Source organism: Kwoniella mangroviensis, assembly GCF_000507465.2.
Source record: "Kwoniella mangroviensis CBS 8507 chromosome 1 map unlocalized Ctg01, whole genome shotgun sequence".
NCBI lineage: Eukaryota > Fungi > Basidiomycota > Tremellomycetes > Tremellales > Cryptococcaceae > Kwoniella > Kwoniella mangrovensis.
The window spans coordinates 11,280,121-11,304,147 of NW_027062533.1; the positions used below are offsets into that span (position 1 = coordinate 11,280,121).

The 24,027-nt window shown below is 44.3% G+C and overlaps 8 protein-coding genes across 8 annotated transcripts; 3 read left to right on the forward strand and 5 right to left on the reverse strand.

The window, feature by feature from the left end:
• Window positions 1-134: 134 nt before the first annotated feature.
• Window positions 135-2,881, reverse strand: I203_104283 (uncharacterized protein; the record flags this gene model as incomplete). Its single annotated transcript, XM_019144127.1, has 3 exons — window positions 135-2,277; window positions 2,348-2,433; window positions 2,504-2,881. 3 exons carry the CDS (start codon window positions 2,879-2,881, stop codon window positions 135-137), a joined length of 2,607 nt encoding a protein of 868 aa, XP_019007176.1.
• A 1,393-nt stretch (window positions 2,882-4,274) lies between these two features.
• On the reverse strand, window positions 4,275-6,582 carry I203_104284 (A/G-specific adenine glycosylase; the record flags this gene model as incomplete). The annotated part of the gene is made up of 11 exons (XM_019144126.1): window positions 4,275-4,774; window positions 4,829-5,048; window positions 5,108-5,353; window positions 5,410-5,450; window positions 5,514-5,657; window positions 5,715-5,733; window positions 5,802-5,873; window positions 5,938-5,975; window positions 6,057-6,063; window positions 6,118-6,196; window positions 6,275-6,582. 11 exons carry the CDS (start codon window positions 6,580-6,582, stop codon window positions 4,275-4,277), a joined length of 1,674 nt encoding a protein of 557 aa, XP_019007175.1.
• A 725-nt stretch (window positions 6,583-7,307) lies between these two features.
• Window positions 7,308-8,368, reverse strand: I203_104285 (protein translocase SEC61 complex gamma subunit, archaeal and eukaryotic; the record flags this gene model as incomplete). The annotated part of the gene is made up of 5 exons (XM_019144125.1): window positions 7,308-7,320; window positions 7,422-7,436; window positions 7,536-7,623; window positions 8,114-8,147; window positions 8,306-8,368. The coding sequence occupies 5 exons, from the start codon at window positions 8,366-8,368 to the stop codon at window positions 7,308-7,310; spliced, it is 213 nt and encodes a 70-aa protein (XP_019007174.1).
• Window positions 8,369-8,730: 362 nt separating this feature from the next.
• On the reverse strand, window positions 8,731-10,155 carry I203_104286 (uncharacterized protein; the record flags this gene model as incomplete). Its single annotated transcript, XM_019144124.1, has 5 exons — window positions 8,731-8,839; window positions 8,953-9,081; window positions 9,183-9,390; window positions 9,523-9,864; window positions 9,945-10,155. 5 exons carry the CDS (start codon window positions 10,153-10,155, stop codon window positions 8,731-8,733), a joined length of 999 nt encoding a protein of 332 aa, XP_019007173.1.
• A 618-nt stretch (window positions 10,156-10,773) lies between these two features.
• I203_104287 (uncharacterized protein) lies at window positions 10,774-12,384 on the forward strand (the record flags this gene model as incomplete). Its single annotated transcript, XM_019144123.1, has 7 exons — window positions 10,774-10,992; window positions 11,083-11,204; window positions 11,437-11,697; window positions 11,828-11,991; window positions 12,059-12,080; window positions 12,146-12,223; window positions 12,297-12,384. The coding sequence occupies 7 exons, from the start codon at window positions 10,774-10,776 to the stop codon at window positions 12,382-12,384; spliced, it is 954 nt and encodes a 317-aa protein (XP_019007172.1).
• Window positions 12,385-13,203: 819 nt separating this feature from the next.
• I203_104288 (uncharacterized protein) lies at window positions 13,204-17,628 on the forward strand (the record flags this gene model as incomplete). Its single annotated transcript, XM_065517506.1, has 21 exons — window positions 13,204-13,336; window positions 13,412-13,433; window positions 13,494-13,513; window positions 13,576-13,641; window positions 13,715-13,797; window positions 13,878-14,018; window positions 14,081-14,187; window positions 14,253-14,343; window positions 14,413-14,545; window positions 14,608-14,705; window positions 14,759-15,503; window positions 15,563-15,631; window positions 15,692-15,888; window positions 15,950-16,207; window positions 16,273-16,347; window positions 16,412-16,598; window positions 16,677-16,945; window positions 17,005-17,109; window positions 17,183-17,344; window positions 17,413-17,541; window positions 17,602-17,628. The coding sequence occupies 21 exons, from the start codon at window positions 13,204-13,206 to the stop codon at window positions 17,626-17,628; spliced, it is 3,117 nt and encodes a 1,038-aa protein (XP_065374324.1).
• A 265-nt stretch (window positions 17,629-17,893) lies between these two features.
• I203_104289 (uncharacterized protein) lies at window positions 17,894-18,658 on the reverse strand (the record flags this gene model as incomplete). The annotated part of the gene is made up of 4 exons (XM_019144121.1): window positions 17,894-17,967; window positions 18,048-18,236; window positions 18,335-18,376; window positions 18,538-18,658. 4 exons carry the CDS (start codon window positions 18,656-18,658, stop codon window positions 17,894-17,896), a joined length of 426 nt encoding a protein of 141 aa, XP_019007170.1.
• Window positions 18,659-19,019: 361 nt separating this feature from the next.
• I203_104290 (uncharacterized protein) lies at window positions 19,020-21,747 on the forward strand (the record flags this gene model as incomplete). Its single annotated transcript, XM_019144120.1, has 7 exons — window positions 19,020-19,181; window positions 19,252-19,725; window positions 19,822-19,973; window positions 20,055-20,358; window positions 20,445-21,104; window positions 21,197-21,598; window positions 21,682-21,747. The coding sequence occupies 7 exons, from the start codon at window positions 19,020-19,022 to the stop codon at window positions 21,745-21,747; spliced, it is 2,220 nt and encodes a 739-aa protein (XP_019007169.1).
• Between the last annotated feature and the right edge of the window lie 2,280 nt (window positions 21,748-24,027).

Consider the following 24,027-nt stretch of genomic DNA (forward strand, 5'->3'; position numbering starts at 1 on the left):
ATCATCGTATAAACTGATTCATTATCGGGTAAAACTTTACATCCAAAAAACAAAACACCTTTTGAGTTACACAGACAGACATTATACTTGTTTCCGTATTCTATCCTATTCTATTGAGCAGATAACCTATTGACCTATTGATCTTCCGTAAGATGCAACGAGTTGATAGCATCGTGTAGATCAAAATGGAAGAATGGAGTCGATCGATCCACCAGTGGAACAGTCTTTTGTGAATTCTCTGAAGTTCTTCTCCTTGCATAGCCTCCATCCTTGCTTAATGATACTCCATGAGCGTCCTTTTCGTCAACGTACGAACCCCTAGATGAAGATGTACCACTTGCACTTCCACCTTGTTGGTCCTGATCGTATTGGCCAGTCTCGATGTCAATCGGTCTATTGTTAATTGGGAATCCATCTTCATCTCTTTCAGGAACGGGATGAGGCGAAGCTACATTCTCCAAATTTTCGATCACAGCAGGAGCGACTTCCAATGCAGTTCCCTTTCTGGTGTTTCCCTGTCCAAATCCACCGGCAATCAAAGCTCTTCTAATCCAAGGTGACAATATACCACAGAAATGAAATTCAACTTTGGCATCTGCCCATTTCTCAACTTCTACTCGGGTATCAATCAGGTTTTGTACACCGGTCGTATCGAGGTTGGCTACAGCGGTGAAATCCAAGATGACAGCACGAAGTTTAGGTTTGGTCAAGTCGTTCTCTGCTAAGATCGCGGCGTCTTTGGCTTTGGGTCCAGGATCGTTCCATGGTCTATCACCTGCTGAGATACCAGTGAAATCTTTACCTCGTCTAGTATGTTGTTTGACGTAGTTGACAATTCGATCGTTGATCAATGAAGCGTTGGGGTATAAGAAAGATTCTTCGAATCGGTAGATCACCACACCAGGTGGAGGAGCTTCGACGGGGATATCTTGATGAGCTTCTGAACAGAGTGGCAGATACACGTCTCTGGTTTGATGACCGCCTTCAGCAGATTCAGGCTTGATCCTCACTCGACCGAGGAAATGTCCCTTGGGTCTAGCCAATCTGACCAATAACAAAACGATGGAGGTGGCGAGAGACCAGTAGATACCGGACTCGATTGTGTAGAAGACTGACCAGAGGACCGCACCGACAAAGATGATGTATTCCAAAGGTGAAACCCTCCAGAAAGCATAAGAATGCTTGGGAGAAGCAACCAAATCCGCTACGGCGTGGATGATCAAGGCTGAAAGAGTGGCATTAGGAATCCAGTAGAAAGCAGGGGCAACGGCGTATAGGGCGACAATGACTACTACACCAGTGGCCAGACCTGCAGCGGGAGTTCGTACACCCGCTTTGGATTTCAAGGCTGATCGAGAGAAGGAACCGGTGGAAGGATAAGCAGAGAAAAGGGTACCGAGGGTGTTGTTCACTCCGATGGCAATCAGTTCCTGGTTGGGGTTGATCTTGTATCCGTTCAATCGACCGAAAGACTTTGAAATCGAGATGTGTTCCAATAATAAGATGATAGTGGCGACTGGGATGTGAGGACCGATGGCAGCAATGAGTTCACCGGTGATCTCGGGTCTACCAACGTGTTGAAGACCAGATGGTACACTACCTACCAGGGCGATTCGGGCGGTCTTGTGGTGAATGTTGATTCGCCATGAGATGATGGTGTAGATGATGATGACGAAAGCGTGTCTGACACAAGAAGCGAAGAATGCAGCTCTGGCATATCTGGGTTTCTTTTGCCCTACCCAGGCCAAACCCCATTTGATAAAGTACAGCAAAGCCAGAGAAGTCACTCCAAAGGCAGCATCTAATGAACTGAATCTAAGGTTCTTCAAAGTATTGATAATGACTTTATAGGTTGCGTCTCTGGTGTTAAACCTCTTGGCTAAACCCATCAAAGCTGGAACTTGACCAGCGGCGATGTTGAGGGCTGAACCAGTCATGAATCCCGATACCGCAGGTTGAGGAATAAATTCAACCAACCATCCAAGTCTCAACAATCCAATTGCCAACACGATGAAACCACAAATGAACGCTAGAGCAGTTGCGATTAACGGAGCGGAGTAGAGATCGCCAAATTCGGATTGAACTTTGGCAATGATGTTTCCGGTTTCTAATGACATGACTGCCACAGGACCGATAGAGACATCTTTCGAAGTGGCGAAGAAAGCATAGGTGAGCACACCGATGAAGGAGGAGTAGAGACCGTATTGAGGTTCGAGTAAGGCGATTTTGGCATAGGAGAGGGATTGAGGTACCAAGACCATACCGACGGTAATACCGCTACATAAATGGAAATGAGGTCAGCATGATGGTACAACCTTGCAGACCACTCGATGGAGAGATGACATACGCAACGAGATCACCGAACAACCATGTCAAGTTATACCTTGGAGCCCATTGTAAGAAAGGGAAGAGGGAGAGAAGATAATTCTTCACCTGGTGGTGGCGGAAAAGGTATTAGTCGTCCATTTTGTGTATTGGATCAAAAGTTTCAAGGCTGACTCACTCCTGATCTAGCATTTGGGGTTGCACTTTTTGCCCAACTAATGACTGAGATGGTCTCAGGTGTGGTATCGGTGTATCCAAAGTAATTCTTCACTTTGGTCTTTAAACCACGGGATTGATGATGTTGGCCTTCATGTACCGTCTGCATCTTGGCGGGACGTCTTGATGACGAAGAGGAAGGGGAGGAAGGTGGAGATGGTTCGTGAATACGAATGAAAGGATGGTTACCTCCTGTTGAATTCGTATTCGTGTTGCTGACTGAATTTGGATTCGTTGTCGGAACTGTTTCAGAGTGATTTTGATCTGGATCTTGATCTACGAATGTAGCTTTCTGTTTCCCTTTATAATTCCAAATCTTGTCGGTACTTATACTTTTCATTCGAAGAGAAAGAGGAGGTTTTGTGGTTTTGTAAAAGGTACAGCTAATCACGTCTTCGTTGCGTCTTAGTCAACAAGGAGGACAGATCTGTGATGTGGTAAATCAACGCTGTAGATGTAGAGGTGAGACAGGACAGAGGCTTTTGCAGAGGATCATTCACCGTACGTTGATTCAAAGGACAGTAAAAAGGATTATTCAACAACAATCGAAAGATGTGATCAGTTCAAAATTTGGAATAGCTCGATACGTCATATCAATTATCTGAAATTACCCCAGCTCACTCCACGAGTCTGACGAGATCGTCCTACTCTTGCTTGTGCGATGCATCGAGATGTGGAGTATCAGTAGCATCAAATAATCGAAAAGAAATCGATTTAAGCGGTTAAACGATGGTGTAAAAATGAAATTTGAACGGTTCAAAAAATGAAGACGACTGATCACGCCATAACCGTAGTCGCGATATCTGAAAATCACAAATATCAAAAATCGGTTAGACACCCCTCTCCCTTTGGTTTGCAACCAGTTTTGCTTCCTTCAGGGTAAATTCAAAAGAATCATCCGATTTTGGCGGCGAGCATCTTGGTGGAGGTGGCATTTCCAATTGCGACCTAAGCTCACCACGCGATATGTCTACGACTAGCGGCAGAGACTGTACGAGAGTCGGGAAGGAATGTTCAAATGATCGTGCCTGCAGATCTATTCAATCGTTGATGCAAATCTTGATGGCGACATCAGTCGTGCGTTATCTACAGATATTCATCATGCTAGCTATCTACATGCTAACAATTATCTGGAATATCTCTCTGACGACACTGGTATTCAGGTTATTGAAACGAGAGATGTAGATCATCGAATGCCCTAATCCTTGACGACGTGATGAGATGACGATACTAAGCACGTCTTGGGAAGTCACCATTCGAACGAATCATGAAAACTGGAATGCTACTTTTCGATTGCGCAATCATGAGATCGATGATCAACATTGATTCATTCGAGGCACAGACAAACTAAATGTCATTGTAATCTATTCCTTCCCGGTATATTAAATTCAAAACATAGATAGATAGGAGTTTAAAAACTATCCTCTCCAAATGTAGGTACAGTGTTCCATATGTCTGGTAGGGTTACTCCAAGGAAGGCGCCATATCTCGTCTTCGTAGATGAAGAAAGACAATGGTGTGATTGGAGTGGTCCGTGGAGCGTTTGATATAGCATGAACCAATTCCTTTCCAACTAGAAGAAGAAGATTTCATCTTTCTAACCGTGAATCGGGCTAGTGATTTCATGGTACAGCAATTGCATCGAGCAAGCAGTATAAGTGTATAACATGGTTTATGACAGGATTGTCCGGCAGTAGATGTGGGTTCATGGAATGATAGAATCAAGGACAAGATCAGACCACATCCTTGACCTTTCTAGTAGGCATAGCAGGCATCATAATTTTCTTAACGATCTTTCCATTTTTCACTACTTCTTCGAGCGGTTTCTTCTTCGTTGCACTTGAATTACCTTTCTTTATTTTCTTCCCCTTTGGGGCATTGTCAAGATCGAAAGAACCCCACGAGCCGTACACCTCGGCCCAGACTTTCTTGACTCCCGTGCCGACGTTCGCGTGGTCCACCTCAACCTTATCTAACCATACTGTTGATCTTGGTGCTGATGCGAGAATAGGAGGAGGGGCAGGCGAAGTTATGACGGAATGATGAATGTGATATGTCATATTGATGTGTGAGAATATATGAGGTATCGACGATACGTATCGATGTGTTCCCACCTCTGCTGAAGACTCCAGGTAATCCTGCAAAGAGTTCAAGGAAGCTGCGAGGCATTTGGACGGTGAGGATGAGGTAGGAACGGGCGAGGTGGGAGGTTCGAACAATCCGGCTAGTAGGCCTGTGCTCAATGTCAGCTAATTGTGCAATTTTTGGAAGAGTACGTTCAGCTCACCTTTCTCAGGTCGTTTGACAAATAACCATTTCCTATCATCATCACTCTCACCTCTCCATTCTAGAACTAAGACAGATTCTTCTTCAGACCTCGATGTCTTTTTCTCCTTGCGCATAGGGAAGATCGTTACGCTTGATATCTTATCCGTGTCCGAACTTGAGGGGATGGAAGCGCAGAGGGTACAAATCATTTCCTGGGGTAAAGGAGGGGGTCTCGACAGCTGCCCATATGTTATATTCATCAACAATCGTTCACAGATATGGAATGTGAAACACGTACCTCGGAATAAGCTTTACATCCTTTTCTGAGAGGACACGACCCGCAATCCGGTGAAACAGGTTTACAAACTTGGCTCCCCAACTCCATCAAAGCTTGATTCCAATCTCCCGCGATCCCTTTGTCCTCCGGCAGATGATTTACCAATCTTTCTGCCGAAGTCCAAAGGAACTTGACTGTACTGGGACTTGTCTGCGGTGCGTGAGCAGCAAGTAATCGAGATAATAGTCGATGTATGTTACCATCAACCTATATCATAAAGTATAAGCCAAACATCGAAATCCACTTGAGTAGTCAATACGTACAATCGGTGTTCGTACCCCATACGCCATCGAACAAATTGCTCCTGCAAGCTTGCCATCAGCTTACGAAGGGAAATGGGTACGTTCTCGATATGAGAACGACTCACCAGCAGTGTACCTCCCTACACCATCAATTTCTTTCTCCAATACCGCCGGATCATCGGGCAATCTTCCTTGATATTTCGATTTGGACATTACAGTCTTGGCTCCAGCCAGTAATGAACGAGCACGACGATAATATCCAAGTCCACCTGTAGCACTACATTTTAGCACGGTCTAGTACGACGAGGTACCACAGAGTAGCTCACGCCACATAGCATTCACTTCCTAGTTCAAGTCCATTCATCAGCTTCCTTCGACAGATCCGAAAAGGGCGAAGGAAGGGAGGAACATACCTCGACATCAGCTTTGGCTAGATCAGCTATAGTAGGCCATTTCTCTATCCACCGTTTCCAATATGCTATCACCTGATAGAAAGCGAACTGTCAATCAAAAGTGACAGCGTGACGAATAAAGCGAAACTTGACTGACCGTAGCAACCTGGGTTTGCTGTAACATCACTTCGGAGACTGTATAATCGTAACACAATATTGTCCATCATAAATTCAGTTTTTAGCGACAGCTGAGCGAGCTGGATCGTGTAAGCTTACCCCAAATCTGTCTCAGTCAGCTTGAATTCCTTCATGTGAGCAAGGCATGAATCCAGCTCACTTCATATGCCCTCTGACCCTTCTCCTCCATGATCAATTCAGAATCATATCTCTTCCTCCATGGCATACCCCTCGTTTCTCTGCATACGCATAATGTACATTCCATCAGTATGAAGATGTACACCAAAACCCATGAATGAGTGGACGATATAGCTCACCTGCAACTTTCAAACCAATCTAATAAATCTTTTTGAGATTTGACGATCTCATCAACAGAATGGTATTCCGATCCATGATCTCTTGATACACTTGGTCCAGCAGAATCTTCGATATCTATCACTTCGCTTTTTACCTTGTCCTTGCCATTGGCTTTTTTAGCCGTCGAGATGGAAGTAGTAGCAACAGACGTCCTCTTCCGTTTGAGCGAAGTTCGCTTGGCTGGACTGTCTGCTATGGGCGTATAATCACTACCATCCGAATCGGGGATGGAAACGATGGAAGGTGATCTCGAAGAGGTCTCTCGCATCTTAATGCAAGGTATAAGGATTCTGGGGGTGCCAAGGATGGTATATGATTGATAGATGGATTGAAACAACGTTGACGATGGTCATGTTCTCGATCTCATGGTATGGACGTATGGACGCGTCGCGTTGAGAGGCACAATCAGCCAGCCAATGATGGTTACGAGATTCCAAAGCGATATATATACTATGTATGTATCGTAGGTTTCTACCATTCTGAAGGTAGGAAGATGCATCGTTGAGTTTCTGGCAGATGCGGCATCCGATATGCAGTCATCTGGGTGAGCCATTGGACCAGCAGATCGACAGAAAAGGATCTACCGAAATTTGTTTCGCTTCCACCGGTGAGATGGGAATTTCCTGATAGTCATAACAAAGAAGCTGACAGTGCTCAAGTGGACGACCTAGTGTCAGCACACAATGAGTGTTTTCGAGGCCGAAAAGCACTGAGGGTGCGAGCGAGGGGATACGACGGACCTCATGCAAACGGCCAAGTCTGACCTGACGTTCACTCTTACCTTTATTCTGGATCTCTCTAGAACCCCTTCTCACGATTGTCACTGGGTATGTGCAGAACAATCGATCCAGATTGATATACGACTCGATACACAACACAGCGTGTCGTTAATATGTAGATCGGTGTGCAAAGGGTATATACAATGCATTTTCCCTAATGAGCCCATTCCATTTCAGCCTATCATCCCGTCCAAACGAACCACAGCGACCAAGCTTATGCACCTCCCCTATGTAAAGTGAAATCTCCAATGTCAGCATCAATTCACCTCGGGTTCTCGAAAAGTGGTGAATGCAATTGAAAAAAAGATGAGGTGTAGAGCAAACTCACACTAAGATGTTGTTACTGTAACAAAGCAAGACAACGAAAGATTAGCAACAAGGTCCAGCTTTCTATGTCGATCACCTCCAGATCCCAACAAGGTACGAAGGCACAAGAACTCACATAGGGATATGGATGAGTTTGACGAAATAACCTATGAAACCCATGACGACAAATCCAACAGCGACAGCTCGACAAAGTTGGATGTATTCTATAAAATCATTTCAAAGAACCATGTCAGCGAGGTATTCACTCGTCTCATCTGAGGTGCAAAGTGGTCGAAAATTCTTGACGGATGGGTAGAGTATATGGCGAAAGTTCTTGGAGCATTCCGAGGGAGAAGGGGAGTGCGATAGATATGGATCTGATGAAACATGCACTCTCTGTCTTTTCATGAGACTGTCCAGTATCCCTCCTCCTCCTCCTCCTCCTGCTTCTTGGTCCTGATCTAACAACATGCTGTCTTCCCTCTTCGTCGTTATTTCATGCTCTGACAGAATGATGTAGACTCTTTCATCGACCTCTTCAACCATTATCTCCAAGTCCTCAAACTCCTGGTGGTCCTGTAATTCGATATTCCCATGATTCCATTAAGTTCCACAATCGTATGATTCTTTCAATAGACCCATCCATATTATGAAGCTCCAACATTTTCGAATAACCATCTAGAATCGGTGGAATGCAGAGGGAAGGAAACTAACCTTCTTTCGATGGTTTCGTACATCTATTTACAAACTACCACAACAACAACCGATCGTCAGCTTTGTCCCTACCCCTCATATTTGACATATCCTCCGTACAGTAGCTATCAACCGATATAGACAATACACTCCGGTTCATGGAAGGGATCGTACAGGGGCTCTTCTACTTGAAGGAAGGTATGGGCAACTCACCTGTGTGCCTTCTTTGATGAACTGCTGAGGGATCTCGGCGAACTCTGTTAATTTCTCTGACATTGTGTTGTGGGGCGTTGCTGGTGCAATTGAGAGAACAGGGAATGAAAAGTGTAAGGATCGTAAGGTAGCTCAACAAAAGTGCAGCATAAAAGTAACTGAACAGTGAACGATGTGGATAGTTGATAGTGTATCGGTTTGTGGTGCTGGAAGTGGTAAGAGGAATTGGTTACCTGACCATGACCACGTGGCACCTCGACACAGGTGATGCTACTCAAACTATAAACTGTGCGAGCTGGAGGTTGCTTATCATGTGCATACTTGTATTCTGACAGCACCACAATGGAACGTGTGATGATTGCATGTATGCTGGATGATACTGTACCTGTGATGATTGTTGTTGTCCTACGGTACCATATGTTCACCTACGCTTTGACACCTGTCCAAGCCGTTGCTATACCATTGGTATAATCCGTCCAAGCTCCACCTTTACCTTCTCTCAATTGACCAGTCTGGAAGCCTGCGTTTCGCATACTACATCCATGAGATATGTCAGTACTGGCGATACGTCGCATGATAGCAAGCGGGAACAGATAAAGTAGTTTCGAGAGAGAGTGAGTAGTCATGTCGAATTCGAGATGACCTACAGTTGAGCGAATTCAGGTTGCGATGGGAATCGTTCTATGGATTCGACCAGATATTGATATGATTCCGAGTCACCAGCTAGGATCTTACCCATTATAGGGATGAATTGGAATGAGTATTGTCGATAAATCCTGTTATGCAATGCAGACAATATCATGTAGATCAGCTTTTCATCCTTTCTTAACAAATATGACCCAGTCTTGAATTCCAACACATAGTAATCGAGACTTACTCCTTGAATAGAGGATTCGATACTTTACCAAATTCTAACACTCCAATCTTACCTCCAGGCTTCAATACTCTGTATGCTTCACTTAAGACTGCAGGTAGTGAGGTACAATTTCTGATTCCAAATGCGATGGTATACAGGTCGATGGAGTTGTCTGGGATGTGAGATGGGAGTGATTGGGCATTTCCATGGGTGAACGTTATTTGGGGAGCTGTATGAGTTAGATTGCAAGGTCAGCTTCGAGCGGACGTAAGTGTAGGATTAGAACTCAGATAGTCACCACAGTGCAACAAAGAGTCGCGGGAGACGGTGGCAGGTATGAATAAGAAGGCGGTAGACTCACTGTTATAGTACAAAGTCTTCGCTACCCTCTTCCTACCTTCGTCCAACATCCCCTGGTTCAAATCAACAATCTCCACCTGGATATCTCTACTGTTGAACTTCTCTCTTGCCCTATCAAGGATCCTCAACGCTATATCACCTGTACCTCCAGCAACATCCAGACACCTGAATGGTTCTCTGGCCTCCATCGATGATCCCGGTACTTGATTTTGATGTAATGAAGGGGGTAATCTGGGTAAGAGAGAAGATACGAAAGAATCTTTCCACAGTCTGTGGATACCTAGGGACATCGCATCGTTCATCACATCGTAAGAGGAAGCTACAGAGCTGAATACGCTTCCGACTACATTCATCTCAGTGTCAGCACAAGGTCATACATATATGTGATCAAGTCCCATTGATAGGCGAGAGCTGTGGACGTACCCAATGTCTCTTTCTGTTCCTCTGGCACTTCCTTGAACCCGAAATGAGTCGTCTTACCATGCGATGTCGATGCATTGCTGGATGATGACGGAGGCACTTGACCGACTACCTGGGATGTCGAAATACATCGAGCCACGATGTTTGCATTTGAAAGACGTGGTTTGGCTGAAGTGGGGATGGATCGGAGTAAATGGCGAGTATGAGTGTTCATCTTGTGTTTTTGTTTAACCTTTGGTTCTTTTTGTTCTTGGTCTTGAAGAAGATCACTTGCTATATCTGCAGTTTCTGGGACTAGATTATGGTATGCAGGTGTTTCGAATGACGTGTTTGATGATCCGTTTGAATGACAAAAAAAGACTTTGAAGATAGTTGAGTTGCCGCAGGGATGACAAAAAAAAAGTTAGTCCATCAATCTGGATTCAGGGTAATGAACACAATGGTCTGACACTAAATCTTCGCAGACAAAGGTATGAATCACCATCTCACATACCACAATCTCTCATTCCTCATCATATCAGTATCCTGCACCACTTCAACTTCCTTGTAACATCATAGATCCATAGATATATAGAGATTCATAGACTCTCTCTTTGTATTTCCTTTCATCGTCTTTCCCTTCTTATACGATCATTACGAAACACGAGAATACGTTGTCGAACGACGGGTACAACGTCGTTGTATACGCGTGCCAAGGTCACTCACTCACTGAAAAGTGCACATCGATCGCCGACTGCCTTACATCACAATCGCTCAACACATTGTCATTTCCTCTCTTCAGTTTCCCATCTTGCTTCACCCAATAGGCATATAGAGGGATTGGTCAATAGAGATGGTTTCATCACGATCATCTATCCTCTTACTCATCGCATCCCAATTATTGGCTTTATCACCTTCTACTTCCTCGGTACTCGCCAGTCCATCCAAGTGGACCGATGACCAGCCACTAGAACGTGAGATCCTCGGGTCAGCGACCAGTCCAAGTCGAAAATTGAGGAAAAGAGCGAGTGGATACAATAATCCAGCTGACGATGGCGGTTATATGCTTACGGTGAGTATTCAAGACGTCAATCCTTATCTGGGTCATATTGGACCGAGCTGATAAGGGAATGGTTGATTTGGTTCGATTGATATCTTACAGATCGTAAATGGAACATACCCAGCTGGTCTAGGTGAACCTTTGAATGTTATCTTATCGGCAGATTCAGACAAGGAAGTTTTGGTGAAAAGCACAGATAAAGGAGGGTTTTTGAATTACATGCTGTGAGTGCCATCATCGCTTCTACGACTGATGTTGTGCTGTGGTTGAATAACTTCAAACTGACCAAATGCTGACTGTTGGACTGGTATTTTATTTTCACTTTGCTTCTTGCTTTCCGATTGACAACACCGATGAACGATCGATGACGACATTCCTTCAACATTCATTGTGAACTCTAATCATTTCCTATTACGCCATCATTCCGTATTTGTTTTGGCCTACTCTCGCACACAGCGTCGCCGGCCTAGGAGAAGAATGTCTAGGCCAACATCTAGGATCCATTCAAGAGGCCAACCTAGGTGATAATCAGGGGAATGTCTCGGAAGTTGAAGAGCTACGATACAACTATGGTAACCCCTATATTGGTACCTGTCAAGAAACTTTTAATGGTGGATTGCATTTGAGATATTGGATCCAGAATACCACCAATGCTTATTTCATGGCTGTATCGGTTGAGATGGATTTGAACAGTGGACATGATATCGTCAGAAATGGGTGAGCCTGCCGTTTCCTTTCGGCATGGTCATAATGGGAAAGACGTCGCAAATGCGATGGTTCTTGACCAACGTGTACTGCTCCGCAGAGCACTGTCTCACGCGACGATTGCTGACTATTCGATTCATAGCTACAACATAGGTCGGGACCAACTCATTGGCAACCTGACCGGCACGACTATCGAGACTAAGAATTTGACCAACACATCGACGTTCTCAGGAACAGGTACCTATATGAACTACACCTACCAGACCAACGTTCAATACGTCTCTGGTCTACTGCAAAATTCAAGTGGTGAGTCATCAACAGCATCGTCTCATGAATTTAACGTAGGGTCGCGTGCTGATGGCAACCTCGTTAGATGACATCAATCATTATATAACGTGAGTACTCATCACAGATTGGAATTGTATGAGAGAGTTATCAGCTGATCGTACCTTGGAAATAGGGTCGAAGAAGATGGTTTACCCGCAATAGATGGTCTGGTAGCCGTTTTGACAGTCAAGATAACTGATCGTCCACCGTCGTACGTCTCTTACACGCACCTTCCGACGCCTCGACTATCTATCTACTTGGACTAACAGATGATATCCTCATAGGAGCGGTGCATGGTCGACAATCTCAGGAATACCCTTCATCGCCCTATTCTTACCTTTACTCTTCACCTCTCTCATTACCCTTTTCTGATCTCCAACAACTCCCGACATTATGATATATACAACCATAGATAGAACATTAACACAATTATAGCATAGCGACGTAATCAATAACATATAGATGGTGTTTCCTTCCTTCTCGTTTCATTTTCTCTTCCATGACTTTATTTGTTAGATCTGTTTATTCATGTACGACCTTCTCCATGTACCATCGTATTATATAGCATTTATAGATAGATATAGGAATGGGACAATTCTGATGTATATGAAATTAGATAGAATTACCTCGAACGCTGCAGCTCACAGTGTGTGTTGTGATGCATACATCTGATATGATGTCGTCTGCCATGAAAAGCTCTAATGATATGCATGCAACGCCTTTGAGAACAGCATTCATTTGTGGCCTAGCGGTTAGGACGTCCCCTTTGGCATAATCTATGGTGCTCTCCATCTGCATGTACTAATACTCCTGGCAGGGAGCTCTGAGAATTGGAGAACACCATAGATTGCCAATTCGTACATTCGACAGGAGATACCTATGCTGTTCTCTCCAGGTTGACTGACCTAGCTAATTTTTGCCGCTGAAGAATTTGATTCCGTTGATCTATCGGTTAGAGGGTTGGGTGTGTTGTGTCATCATCATCGTCAAGCATCTACGCTCATCCATCTTCTTTCCATGGATCATCAATCATCGTCAGCACATACTCTTTCGTCATCTCTGTACTACCATTGATCCGTATACAGGTGCTAGATACTATCGGCTGAGGAGTATTGAGATATTCGAAAAGATCGATAGAAAGTACAAATTACTCATTTGCTATAGGTCAAACCACAAAGTCAGAGAATCATCATGGCTGCTCCGATGCAAGTTGACGAAGCTGTCCCTGGAGATTCAAGTGAGTTTAGCTTATCCATCAACGCTATTCTGTACTCTATCTTGAGCGAATGGGAAGCTGATGACGCACCCTGTTTCGCAGTTGACGGTGAGCATCGAACTCTGCATGTGGTAGAAGAACCCAGGTTGAAAGCTGATTAATCATCATGTCGATCATGATCAGAGGGTTTGTACTCTCGTCAACTGTAAGCTATAACACCCTCCGCGTTGGATGAACTCAGCTGACACATTTGAGTATTCTGCAGCTATGTTTTAGGTCATGAGGGTGAGCATGAATCGGTGTTGTCGTTGTATGCCACTTAGCTTACTTTCCAACCTCTGATACAGCTATGAAGAAGATGGCAGCTTCGAACGTGTTGATCGTAGGGATGAAAGGTCTAGGTGTTGAGATTGGTCAGTGTCTCTCGCATCGTATCAGCTGCGTAACGGCCAATCATTCCGCGAGCTAATGATCACCCTCTTGTAGCCAAGAACGTCGCTTTGGCGGGAGTGAAGACGGTCACAATCTATGATCCTGCACCCACTGAGATAGCAGATCTAGGTACTCAGGTGAGTTGTCCATAGCAAATATCCGGAAGCTACTCATAGTTCAACTTTATGCTAATCATAACCCATAATCTCAATTTTAGTTCTTCCTTCGCGAAGAAGACATTGGTAAACCCCGTGCGGAAGTCACCCGACCAAGATTAGCGGAATTGAATAGTTATGTGCCTATCAAGCTGCTCGAGGGAAGTGGGGAGATCACTCCAGCGATGGTATCCCCTTATCAAGTGAGTAGTCTACAGCTCACTGATACTGACAAAGGACCAAGCTGATTTACTGAAATTGACAGGTTGTCGTCTTAACAAATGCTACGATAGCCAAACAAGTAGAGATAAATGAGTTCTGTCGAGAGAAAGGTATTTACTTCATCGCCGCTGATGTTAGAGGTCTTTTCGGGTAAGCTGCCCCGCATACTGTGCTTACTTGATGTCTGATCCGAACTGAGCTCATGTCATCCGTAGTTACGTCTTCAATGATTTCGGTAAAGATTTCGCATGTGTCGATCCAACGGGTGAGAATCCTCAGACTGGTATGATGGTCGAAGTCGAAGAGGTCAGTTCCTGTAGTCTCATTGATTACCACCTTGGGCTAGAAGGCTGACGAAAATTTGTCGATTGGTAGGATGAAGAGGGTATCGTCACATGTTTGGATGAAACGAGACATGGATTAGAAGATGGAGATTTCGTTACTTTCTCGGAAGTCAAGGGTATGGAAGGATTGAATGGATGCGAACCCAGAAAGGTCACTGTGAAAGGTGAGTATACTCAGATTTCGACAACAGTCTTACTTCGCTCACACGCCTTTCGGATTGTAAAGGCCCGTACACTTTCGCGATCGGAGATACAAGAGGGTTGGGTCAATACAAGACTGGTGGTATTTTCACTCAGGTGAAGATGCCGAAGATACTTCAGTTTGTGAGTATTATGATCATTTGTGTCAGACTCACACTGACAATTTTTTCTCACAGAAATCCCTCAAAGAATCACTTACCAACCCCGAGCTCTTCATAACCGACTTTGCCAAATTTGATCGACCTGAGACACTTCACATCGGTTTCCAAGCCTTATCTGCGTTCTACGAGAAATCGGGTCATCTCCCTCGTGCTAGAAGTGCTACAGATGCTGCCGCTGTCGTTTCTCTCGCCAGGGAGATTGCAGGTACTTCAGCTGAGCTAAACGAGAAGGTTTTGCAAGAACTATCATATCAAGCTACCGGAGACCTTTCACCTATGGTAGCTGTAATTGGTGGTTTTGTCGCTCAAGAAGTGTTGAAAGCCTGTTCAGCCAAATTCCACCCAATGCAACAATCAATGTACTTCGATTCTCTGGAATCCCTCCCTAAGCAATTACCTACCGAAGAAGATGCTCAGCCCGTTGGATCAAGATACGATGGACAAATTGCCGTCTTTGGAAAAACTTTCCAGGAGAAGATCTTCAATAACAGACAATTCCTCGTGGGTTCTGGAGCTATCGGTTGTGAGATGTTGAAGAACTGGAGTATGATGGGTCTAGCCACCGGTCAGAATGGTATCATCCATGTGACCGATTTGGACACGATTGAGAAATCCAACTTGAACAGACAGTTCCTCTTCCGAGCTAAAGATGTCGGCAAATTCAAAGCTGAATCTGCTGCCGCTGCTGTCGCCGATATGAACCCTAACTTGAAAGGGAAGATCATCGCTCATCAAGACAGAGTTGGTCCCGAGACTGAGCGTGAGTGTCAATATGTCAATCGTCAAGCTATATACGTATGCTGATTTTGATATGGTCAGAGGAATATGGAGATGATTTCTTCGCTGCCATCGACGGTGTCACTAACGCTTTGGACAACGTTGCTGCTCGTAAGTCCACTTATCCGAACGATTCAGTGTTTTAGCTGACTCAAGACTCGTGACCCCTAGGTCAATATATGGACCGACGATGTGTATTCTATCAAAAGCCATTACTTGAATCCGGTACACTCGGTACCAAGGCCAATACCCAGGTCGTCGTTCCATTCTTGACTGAATCATATTCCTCTTCCCAAGATCCTCCTGAGAAATCTATTCCATCATGTACAGTCAAGAATTTCCCTAATGCTATTGAGCACACTATTCAAGTGAGTTAGCCCAATTCAAACCGACTACGCTTGAAGTTGACAACCGTATTTTGTGCCATAGTGGGCGAGAGAAGCGTTCGACTCATTATTCGTCAATCCCCCCACTACAGTCAACTTGTACCTTTCGCAGCCTAATTTCGTCGAAACTACATTGAAGTCCTCAGGACAACATCACGATCAATTGAAACAGATTGAGAAATATCTCAAGAAGGATAAACCAATGAGCTTCGAGGATTGCATCAAATGGGCTAGATTACAGTATGAGAACGATTACGTCAATGAGATTAAGCAGTTGCTATTCAACTTGCCCAAAGATCAAGTGAGTGGTTGCGTATACTCTTTGCGAGACTCAGGATGTCTCCGTATTAACTTGGATTCTTATAGGTCAACTCAAATGGAACACCATTCTGGTCAGGACCAAAACGGGCACCAGATGCCTTGAAATTCAACATCGACAATGTGAACTTCTGGTCCATTTTCTCTCTTCCATTAGCGTAGAGCCAGCTCATAATTCATTCTATAGCCTCTCGACTTAGATTATCTGATCGCCGCTGCCAATCTCCACGCGTTCAACTATGGTCTCAAGGGAGAACGTGATCCCGCTTTGTTCCGAAAGGTGCTCGAATCGTTTGAAATTCCCGAGTTCACCCCTAAGAGCGGAGTCAAGATCCAAGTGAACGAGAATGAACCTGCACCTCAACAAGATGACAGTGAGTGTTCGCCATCGTATGGGGACTGGAACGATGAAACTCAAAGAAGGAGATGCTGAGAATTACTGCTCATGACAGGTGACGAGGATGTCGACGCACTGGTTGCTTCCTTACCACCACCCTCATCACTCGCCGGATTCAGGCTCCAACCTGTTGACTTCGAAAAAGATGACGACACCAACCATCACATCGATTTCATCACTGCCGCTTCCAACCTTCGAGCTACAAACTACGGTATCACCCCTGCCGACAGACATAAGACCAAATTGATCGCTGGTAAGATCATCCCGGCTATCGCTACAACCACAGCTTTGGCTGTCGGTTTAGTATGTCTGGAGCTTTACAAGGTGAGCTCAGTAATGCACTTAGATAAACGTAGTCAAGGCTGATGATGCTTTCTGCACAGATGATCGATGGAAAGAATGAATTGGAAGATTACAAGAATGGCTTCGTCAATCTTGCATTACCTTTCTTTGGTTTCTCGGAACCAATCGCTGCTGCTAAACAGAAGGTGAGCTCACATTGGATCGACCAGTTCCTAAGGAAGTATGCTAATCAATGCGTTTGTTTCGCTCTTATCGTAGTACGGCGAGACCGAATGGACTCTCTGGGACAGATTCGAGATCGATGGTAATCCAACTTTACAAGAATTCTTGGACTGGTTCAAAAATAATCATAAGTTGGAGGTCCAAATGGTTTCACAGGGAGTGTCAATGTTATGGTCTTCTTTCGTTCCTGCTAAGAAAGTGAGTAATAAGTCCGTACTTCCCATCAGATCTCAAGTGAGTTGACATTTGCATTCGTAATGTCATAGGCTGCGGACAGAATGTCAATGAAGATGTCCGAACTTGTTGAACACGTTTCAAAGAAACCTATCCCCCCTTGGACCAAGAACTTGTTGGTGGAGGTCATGGTGAATGACGAAGATGATGAAGATGTCGAGGTGAGTTGTATTGAGACTTATACAGTGATATTGCTGGATATTGACATGATTGCGGGATAGGTACCTTACGTCTTGGTCAAGATCTAATTTGGCAATACGTAGACAAGAAAAAGATATCAAGGAAGAAGACAAAGAAGGCAGTTATAGATTGAAGAAGATCGATCGGATTGTTTTATACGTATATATACTGCTATATGCAGAAGACGTTTTCTGTCAACCAACGCTACTATAGATGCAATCCTGCTAGTTGAGAGTATAAGATGTTACAACATTATACATTGGTTTATATGTTTGTCTATCTATCGCATTGATTCTTTTTTGTCTCTTGTCCTCCTACCCTACCATGATTATATCACTGTCCTTCCACCTCAACTTCATCTCTTGGTTTCTCGCCGTGAGCTTGCTGCCATTGATCCGTTGCCCAGACTATTACATGGAAATTTGACGTATCAGCAATCATTCATATCTTGAACGTGATCTCTCAGCAATATGGACTCTTGACTCACTGGCTTTATCGAACCTTCCACTTCCACCACCTTCACTAGCGAACCTATCTGGATTGGCCAAACTGCATTTCAAGAATTTACCTCGACCTTGATATCCAGGTAATTCATTTAGATCGAAATTATCAATGGCATCTTGAGCGTCGGATGGGTGAGAGAATGTTATGAATGCGAATCCACGATGTTTTGATTCTACATTGCAAAGTATCACATAACGTCAGCTTCTTCCTCTTGTCTGTAGTGATACGAGAACTCGGTCTTTGGGACAGAGAATGAGTTGGAAAACTTACGATCATGGATTTCATGTGGGATTTTGATATCGATTATATCACCTATAAGCAATCAACAAATGTCAGTGCCATTAAGCAATGTATATGCGTCACAAGAGGAGCACCACCCCGGAACACGATTTCATGCCATACAACATACGTCTTCTCCGTTTCTTATTCCTGACTAGCTCCGTCCTGAAGATAGAATTGCACGCTCGACTCACCAAATGTCACAAAAGCAGCTAACAGCTGATCCGCATTCACCTCTGGTGCTAAACCAGCTACATACACCGTATTCTTCTTATTTGAACCCGAAGGTAAGTTCACGGCTGTATCGTTCTGCATTGTAGAGAGTACAGGGATTTACTGTATGTATGTTGGAGTGTTGTGATGGATCGAGCAAAGCGAATTGAACATCTCTTGTCAACCTCGAAGAGCTCAGCGAAAGCTGAATATAACTCGTCGCAAGAAGCCACGTTACGTTACGTAATGTACAATCTCGATGACGAAAACGCGAACATTTCTGGCGTAGTGTGGTACTCTAAGTCATCTCAAGTTAGTAGAAAGGGACAAAATCATGGTGGATCAGTTAACTGCACTATATATACCTCATCTCGTCTCTTTAAGCTTACATCCAGAAGGCTCGAACGAGCAGACTTCACTGCATCTGCACTCTGATCAATCATCTGTTAGGACCACGACCTCGATGATACTCGCGGAAGAGCTCCACCGTCCTCTGGCCAAACGGTCAAGATCAAGCAACAGCACACAATCTCAAAATCCCTCTGGTTTGCTATCTCTACCTGATGAGATCCTAGAGCAAGTATATCTATTCTTAGGACACAATGAAAGACTGCATCTGAGATCGGTAAGCTTGAATTTTTATCATGAGTCTCGACTGGTTTATGCTTATCTTCCATGATGTGTCTCTCGTTTAGGTCTGTAGAGCGTTGCGAAACGTATACGATTCATCTGCGTTATTGCAGTACAAATTCACATTAGAGACTACAGGATATCTTGATGTTCCATACGAACCATCATCTTCATCTCTCACTAGTCCTCACGAGAACTCGAAGCACACCTCTATCTCTTCATCGCCTGAAGATCTATCTTCCAACTCGTCATCGTCTATCATCACCCTCAAATCCCCTCATACAGGCCGACCAAGACAGACCGTCCCATCTGTCTCACTAGCATCATGGCCCAAGGAACCTTCCACCTTGATTGCACATGATACTGTCATCTCACCGGCCGACAGGAACAAGTTGTTGAAAGAACGAGAAAAGAGGTGGGAGACGTTGGATTGGGGTGAGAAAAGGACATTCAAAGTACAAGGTAGAGAAGGTGTATATGAATTGCAGGAAGGCATATTCTTGATGTGTGATGATTTCAATGATATTGATGATGATAAGGTGAGTGATATATCTCATGCCACGATAGCTATATGCCGCTTCTCAGTGTGCTCGTACTTTGGAACAGGTTGCTGATAGGCGGATTGATACCCATAGCCTTCTTCAATAAGGCTTGTACCTCTACCATCGATGCAAGATCCAGATCTAGAAGACCCACCTATACAGACTACGTCCCATAAAGTTGATTTCCCAATCTCAGATCTTACTATGGATCCCACACAAGATCTGATCGTAGTCAGCGAATATAGGTGAGTCAGAGTTATCATTCTCAGCATGGTGTGATTTTGATGAGAATCTCGATGACTGATCTTTTTTGTATATATTCACAGACCCGAATCATCAGATGCTCAGCGATCCGCTCCTACCCATCGATATCACCTCTTGACATTATCGACTTTGAAACCACATCCATTGGCAAATTCACCTACTTTAGACTTCCCGCCTTTCTCACAGGCTATCATGGATACTCGACAGTTGCTGCAGGTCATGGGTGATACCCTTGTAGTACAGGTGTCGAGATTTGCTCCTGCTTGGGTATTGGCCGGGCTGGGTTTTGGAATAGGCGCATTGGGTGGTTTGGGTCACGAAGAGGAGATGGTAGCTTGGAATTGGAAAACTGGGAAGGTTTTATCTGTAAGTTGAGCACCGAATCCCTCTTCTCTTTGTTCTTCATTCGGAACGAGGACAATGCTGACACGGCTACGCGGTACTACATTTAGCGTATATCGCTACCTGAAAATGGATGGTTCTCATCGTTCGCCCTCTTGACACCCACGACATTCCTAGTCACATCGACGTCCAATATATCACCTGTCTTGCCCTCAGAGACCCGATCAGTCGGATCAATATTCCCGCCGGTTATCCAGGTATATTCATTCTTACCCGACCCCAACAACCCCATTGATCCTGTGCAACCTCTGAATACTGATCCAATGGATGACACGACCCCTCGGCCAGTCCTATTGGCGCAATTACAATTGCCTCATTTCGCGGACAATGTATCAATTCATGCGTTTGACGTAAGACCGGATCCTGCTTTCCCACCTAATTCAGGCTCTGGCCCTACCTTGGGTAAAACCAAACCCTTCACGCAAAACCCAAGTAAAGGAATGATGGTATTTGAATTGAAAGTGGTTGGAAATACGGAAGATGATAACATACCGATCAGAGATCGAAAGAAATCATACGAGATTTTCATACTTCGTGAAACGCTAGTAAAGTATGCGATAGAAGGGGAGGAAAGGCTGAAGGAAGCATATAAAAATGGAGGTGATTTCGATGGATTAGGGATAAGAGGTGTGGAGAAGAACGTACCCTGGAGTGAATGGGGTGAGGGTAATACAAGGTTCATGGATGCTGTCATGAAAAGAAGGAGCTGGGTGAGTTTGCCCTTGCTTTTCCAACAATTCTGCTTCTTTTCTATGTTATCCGTATTGAGATGAAGCTGATGTAAGGTCATATGCTCATCTAGGTATGTTCATGTTCGGGATACCGGTTTGTCTCCCTTATGCCTGCCATCCGACCCTCGGGACATGGCCTATGGCCTTCAAATGAGGATCTCAATCTGGATGATCTGGAGGATGAGACACACGAGATCATCCCTCCACCTAAACGATCGGATCTTATGATATTCGATTTTTCACCTGTCAATATACGTAGAACCCACTCTACTGAGGAAGAACCGATGGATTTCATGGATTACGCTAAGAAGGATTGGTCGATCAAAGTTAGAGATACACCTTCGATGCTTCCTAAAGGGAATATATGGAAAAATGATGTGAAAAGTGCACTGCCGTTCAGAGAAATAAGAAAGGATCATGGTGGATTGGCAAATGGAGTCATGTGTGATGATCAGCGAATCATAGTGATTCATGTGAGTGGGATGATTTTCGGTCATCGAGAGTGTGATGGTCATTTGAGTGAAAATGGATCGCTGATGCTGTGTAATCACGATAGACACAGGCTAGACGGAATGGTGATTGGTCGACTATAAGTCAAGAAATGAGTGTGCTATGCATGTAAAGCAAGATAGATCATAGAAGATCGAGAAAGGCGACGTGTCGACAGTAGGTCTGTATCAGTGATTACACGGAATGTATGATTATGGAAATGGGGGGCTTGCTTGATTGATCGCATTCCACCGAGAATCGAGGCCTATCAGTGTCTATCAGCATCATGTAGCTGTGATTGACGGAAGTAGGTCGTTTTCGTACCCCCAAAGTGGCAAGTCGTGGTTGATGGTGGCAACAACATGAATGCTTCTTGTGCCTTGCTTTTCGGTGAATATCCGAGATTGCCATGTCTGTACAGTTATGTGTATGTGTGTGTGTGTGTGTGTGTGTGTGTGTATAGTTGTTGTGTATGCTTCTTTTGCTTCTATCGACTGACGCAGCACGATCGAAATCGGAGCGCAATATTATCCTTAAATACTCCTTTTTTATCTTCTTGGATTCGCATTCTGTCAGTTTCAACTTCCTTCTTACTGACACACTTGAACTCTAAATCAACGTCAGACCTAACGACATGTCCGTAAGTCTCTGCCTACATAACCACTGCACTTATTATCCGATCTAAATCGGCTGAACTTGTTTTGATATCTTCAGGGACAACAGCAAACTGTCAAAGTTGAAATCGCCGTATATGACTTTATCGATGGTCGTTTTGTCCCCAAGACCACCTCCTCTTCTTCTATCTCGGTTTCGACGAGTAGTTCCTCGAACTCTTCGGGAGGTAGTACTGGTAGTACCAGTACGAGCTCAACTTAGGTGAATCATACTTGTGAGTAAGGTATTTCAGCTTGATGGACTTGAGCTAATTCAAATAGACATGTCTATTCTGATGTCAGATGACACATACTTGACGAGCGGTTGATAATGAATATGAGATGATGATTAAGACCCTTTATAATGAGCTTTGAAGTTATATCCTAATTGATAATTTGAATGATGACTATATGTGTATGCATAATATCTTGACTTGACGGTAAGATTTGTATTATTGGTGTCGGTGGCAAATCAGTCCATTTACGGTGAGTTGCTGTATCATCTTCCTCCGCAGCCTCGAAATTTCTCGCAATCCAAAGCACCATCACCGACTGTATCATCTCCTCCGCCATCCCCCTAACCGTATGACCGTATTGTCCTTTTCTAATATCTACCTGCTAACACCCTCCTCTCGATAAGTTCGTTTCGGGCGGACGGACGATATGCCATCATCGGTCAAAACCGACATATACACACCATGATTGGCCCATCAATCATCATTATTTGAGCCTTCTTTAGGCTGGCTAAACCTCTGTAACTGACGTGTCGCTACCTTGTCAGAAAATCCGAAGCTCCTTTTAGGGAGCAAGTGGTCAAATTGTCTTCTATACTTCATACGGTTAGCGCTCACTTTTTTTTCCTTCCTACGGGGATCGTTGTTACCTCGACTTATATAAACAGATTACCGAATGGAGCCATTAGGTCATGGCTCATACATGAGAAAACAAAGAAAGGTATCTGGATGGTATGACAAATAAATACATAACAAGCATATCATCTCGCTTTGACATTCTCAATCGCCCGCAAGTCGAGTACGAGTCAACCTTCTCTACAGTAAACATTGATCGATCGATCCACATTACATATTTCTACACAGATCAAGATCATCCAACATGTCTGTAAGTCAATCACGATTCAGGCAAGCACTCTCACTGATTAAGTTTTTTTTTGATCGATGCTCATTGCAGCACGAAGACGTAGTCTATGGAAGGTCTTTCCGACCAGCCAACCAACCTAATCCTAACATCTCTTCCAACTCTTCAGGAGGGGTAAGTAACAGCGGCACCAACAACACCGGCAGCTCCGGAGGTAACGACAAATCTGGTAGTTCTACCAGCAGCGCTGGGAATAGCTCTACTCAAGAAGCGAAGAAATGATCAGTAAGTCGACTTACCCTGTGAACCTGTGCAAAGTGAAAGAATGTGGCTGATGGATCCTGTAGGTCAATCATGCGGTACGTGTACTTAACGAGACTTGATTCCTTTCTTAGGTATATGGAGTGATTGGATCAGAATGACACGACAAATTGACTGGGGATTGAAGTGGTAGAGAGGATGATGCATGCACATATCGAATGTTCTTGATGGTCTGTAAAGTGGCAGGTCGAAGTGTCGCATGAGCATTTTGTTACAGAGCAGCACCGCACCGCGATTTCCTCATTCACATCACCTCAAGATGATTATCATCAGCGGCAGAAACGAGTTCTCAGAAGGACTCGTGGTCACTGTAAACATGAGGAAGAAACGACTTACTTCAATAG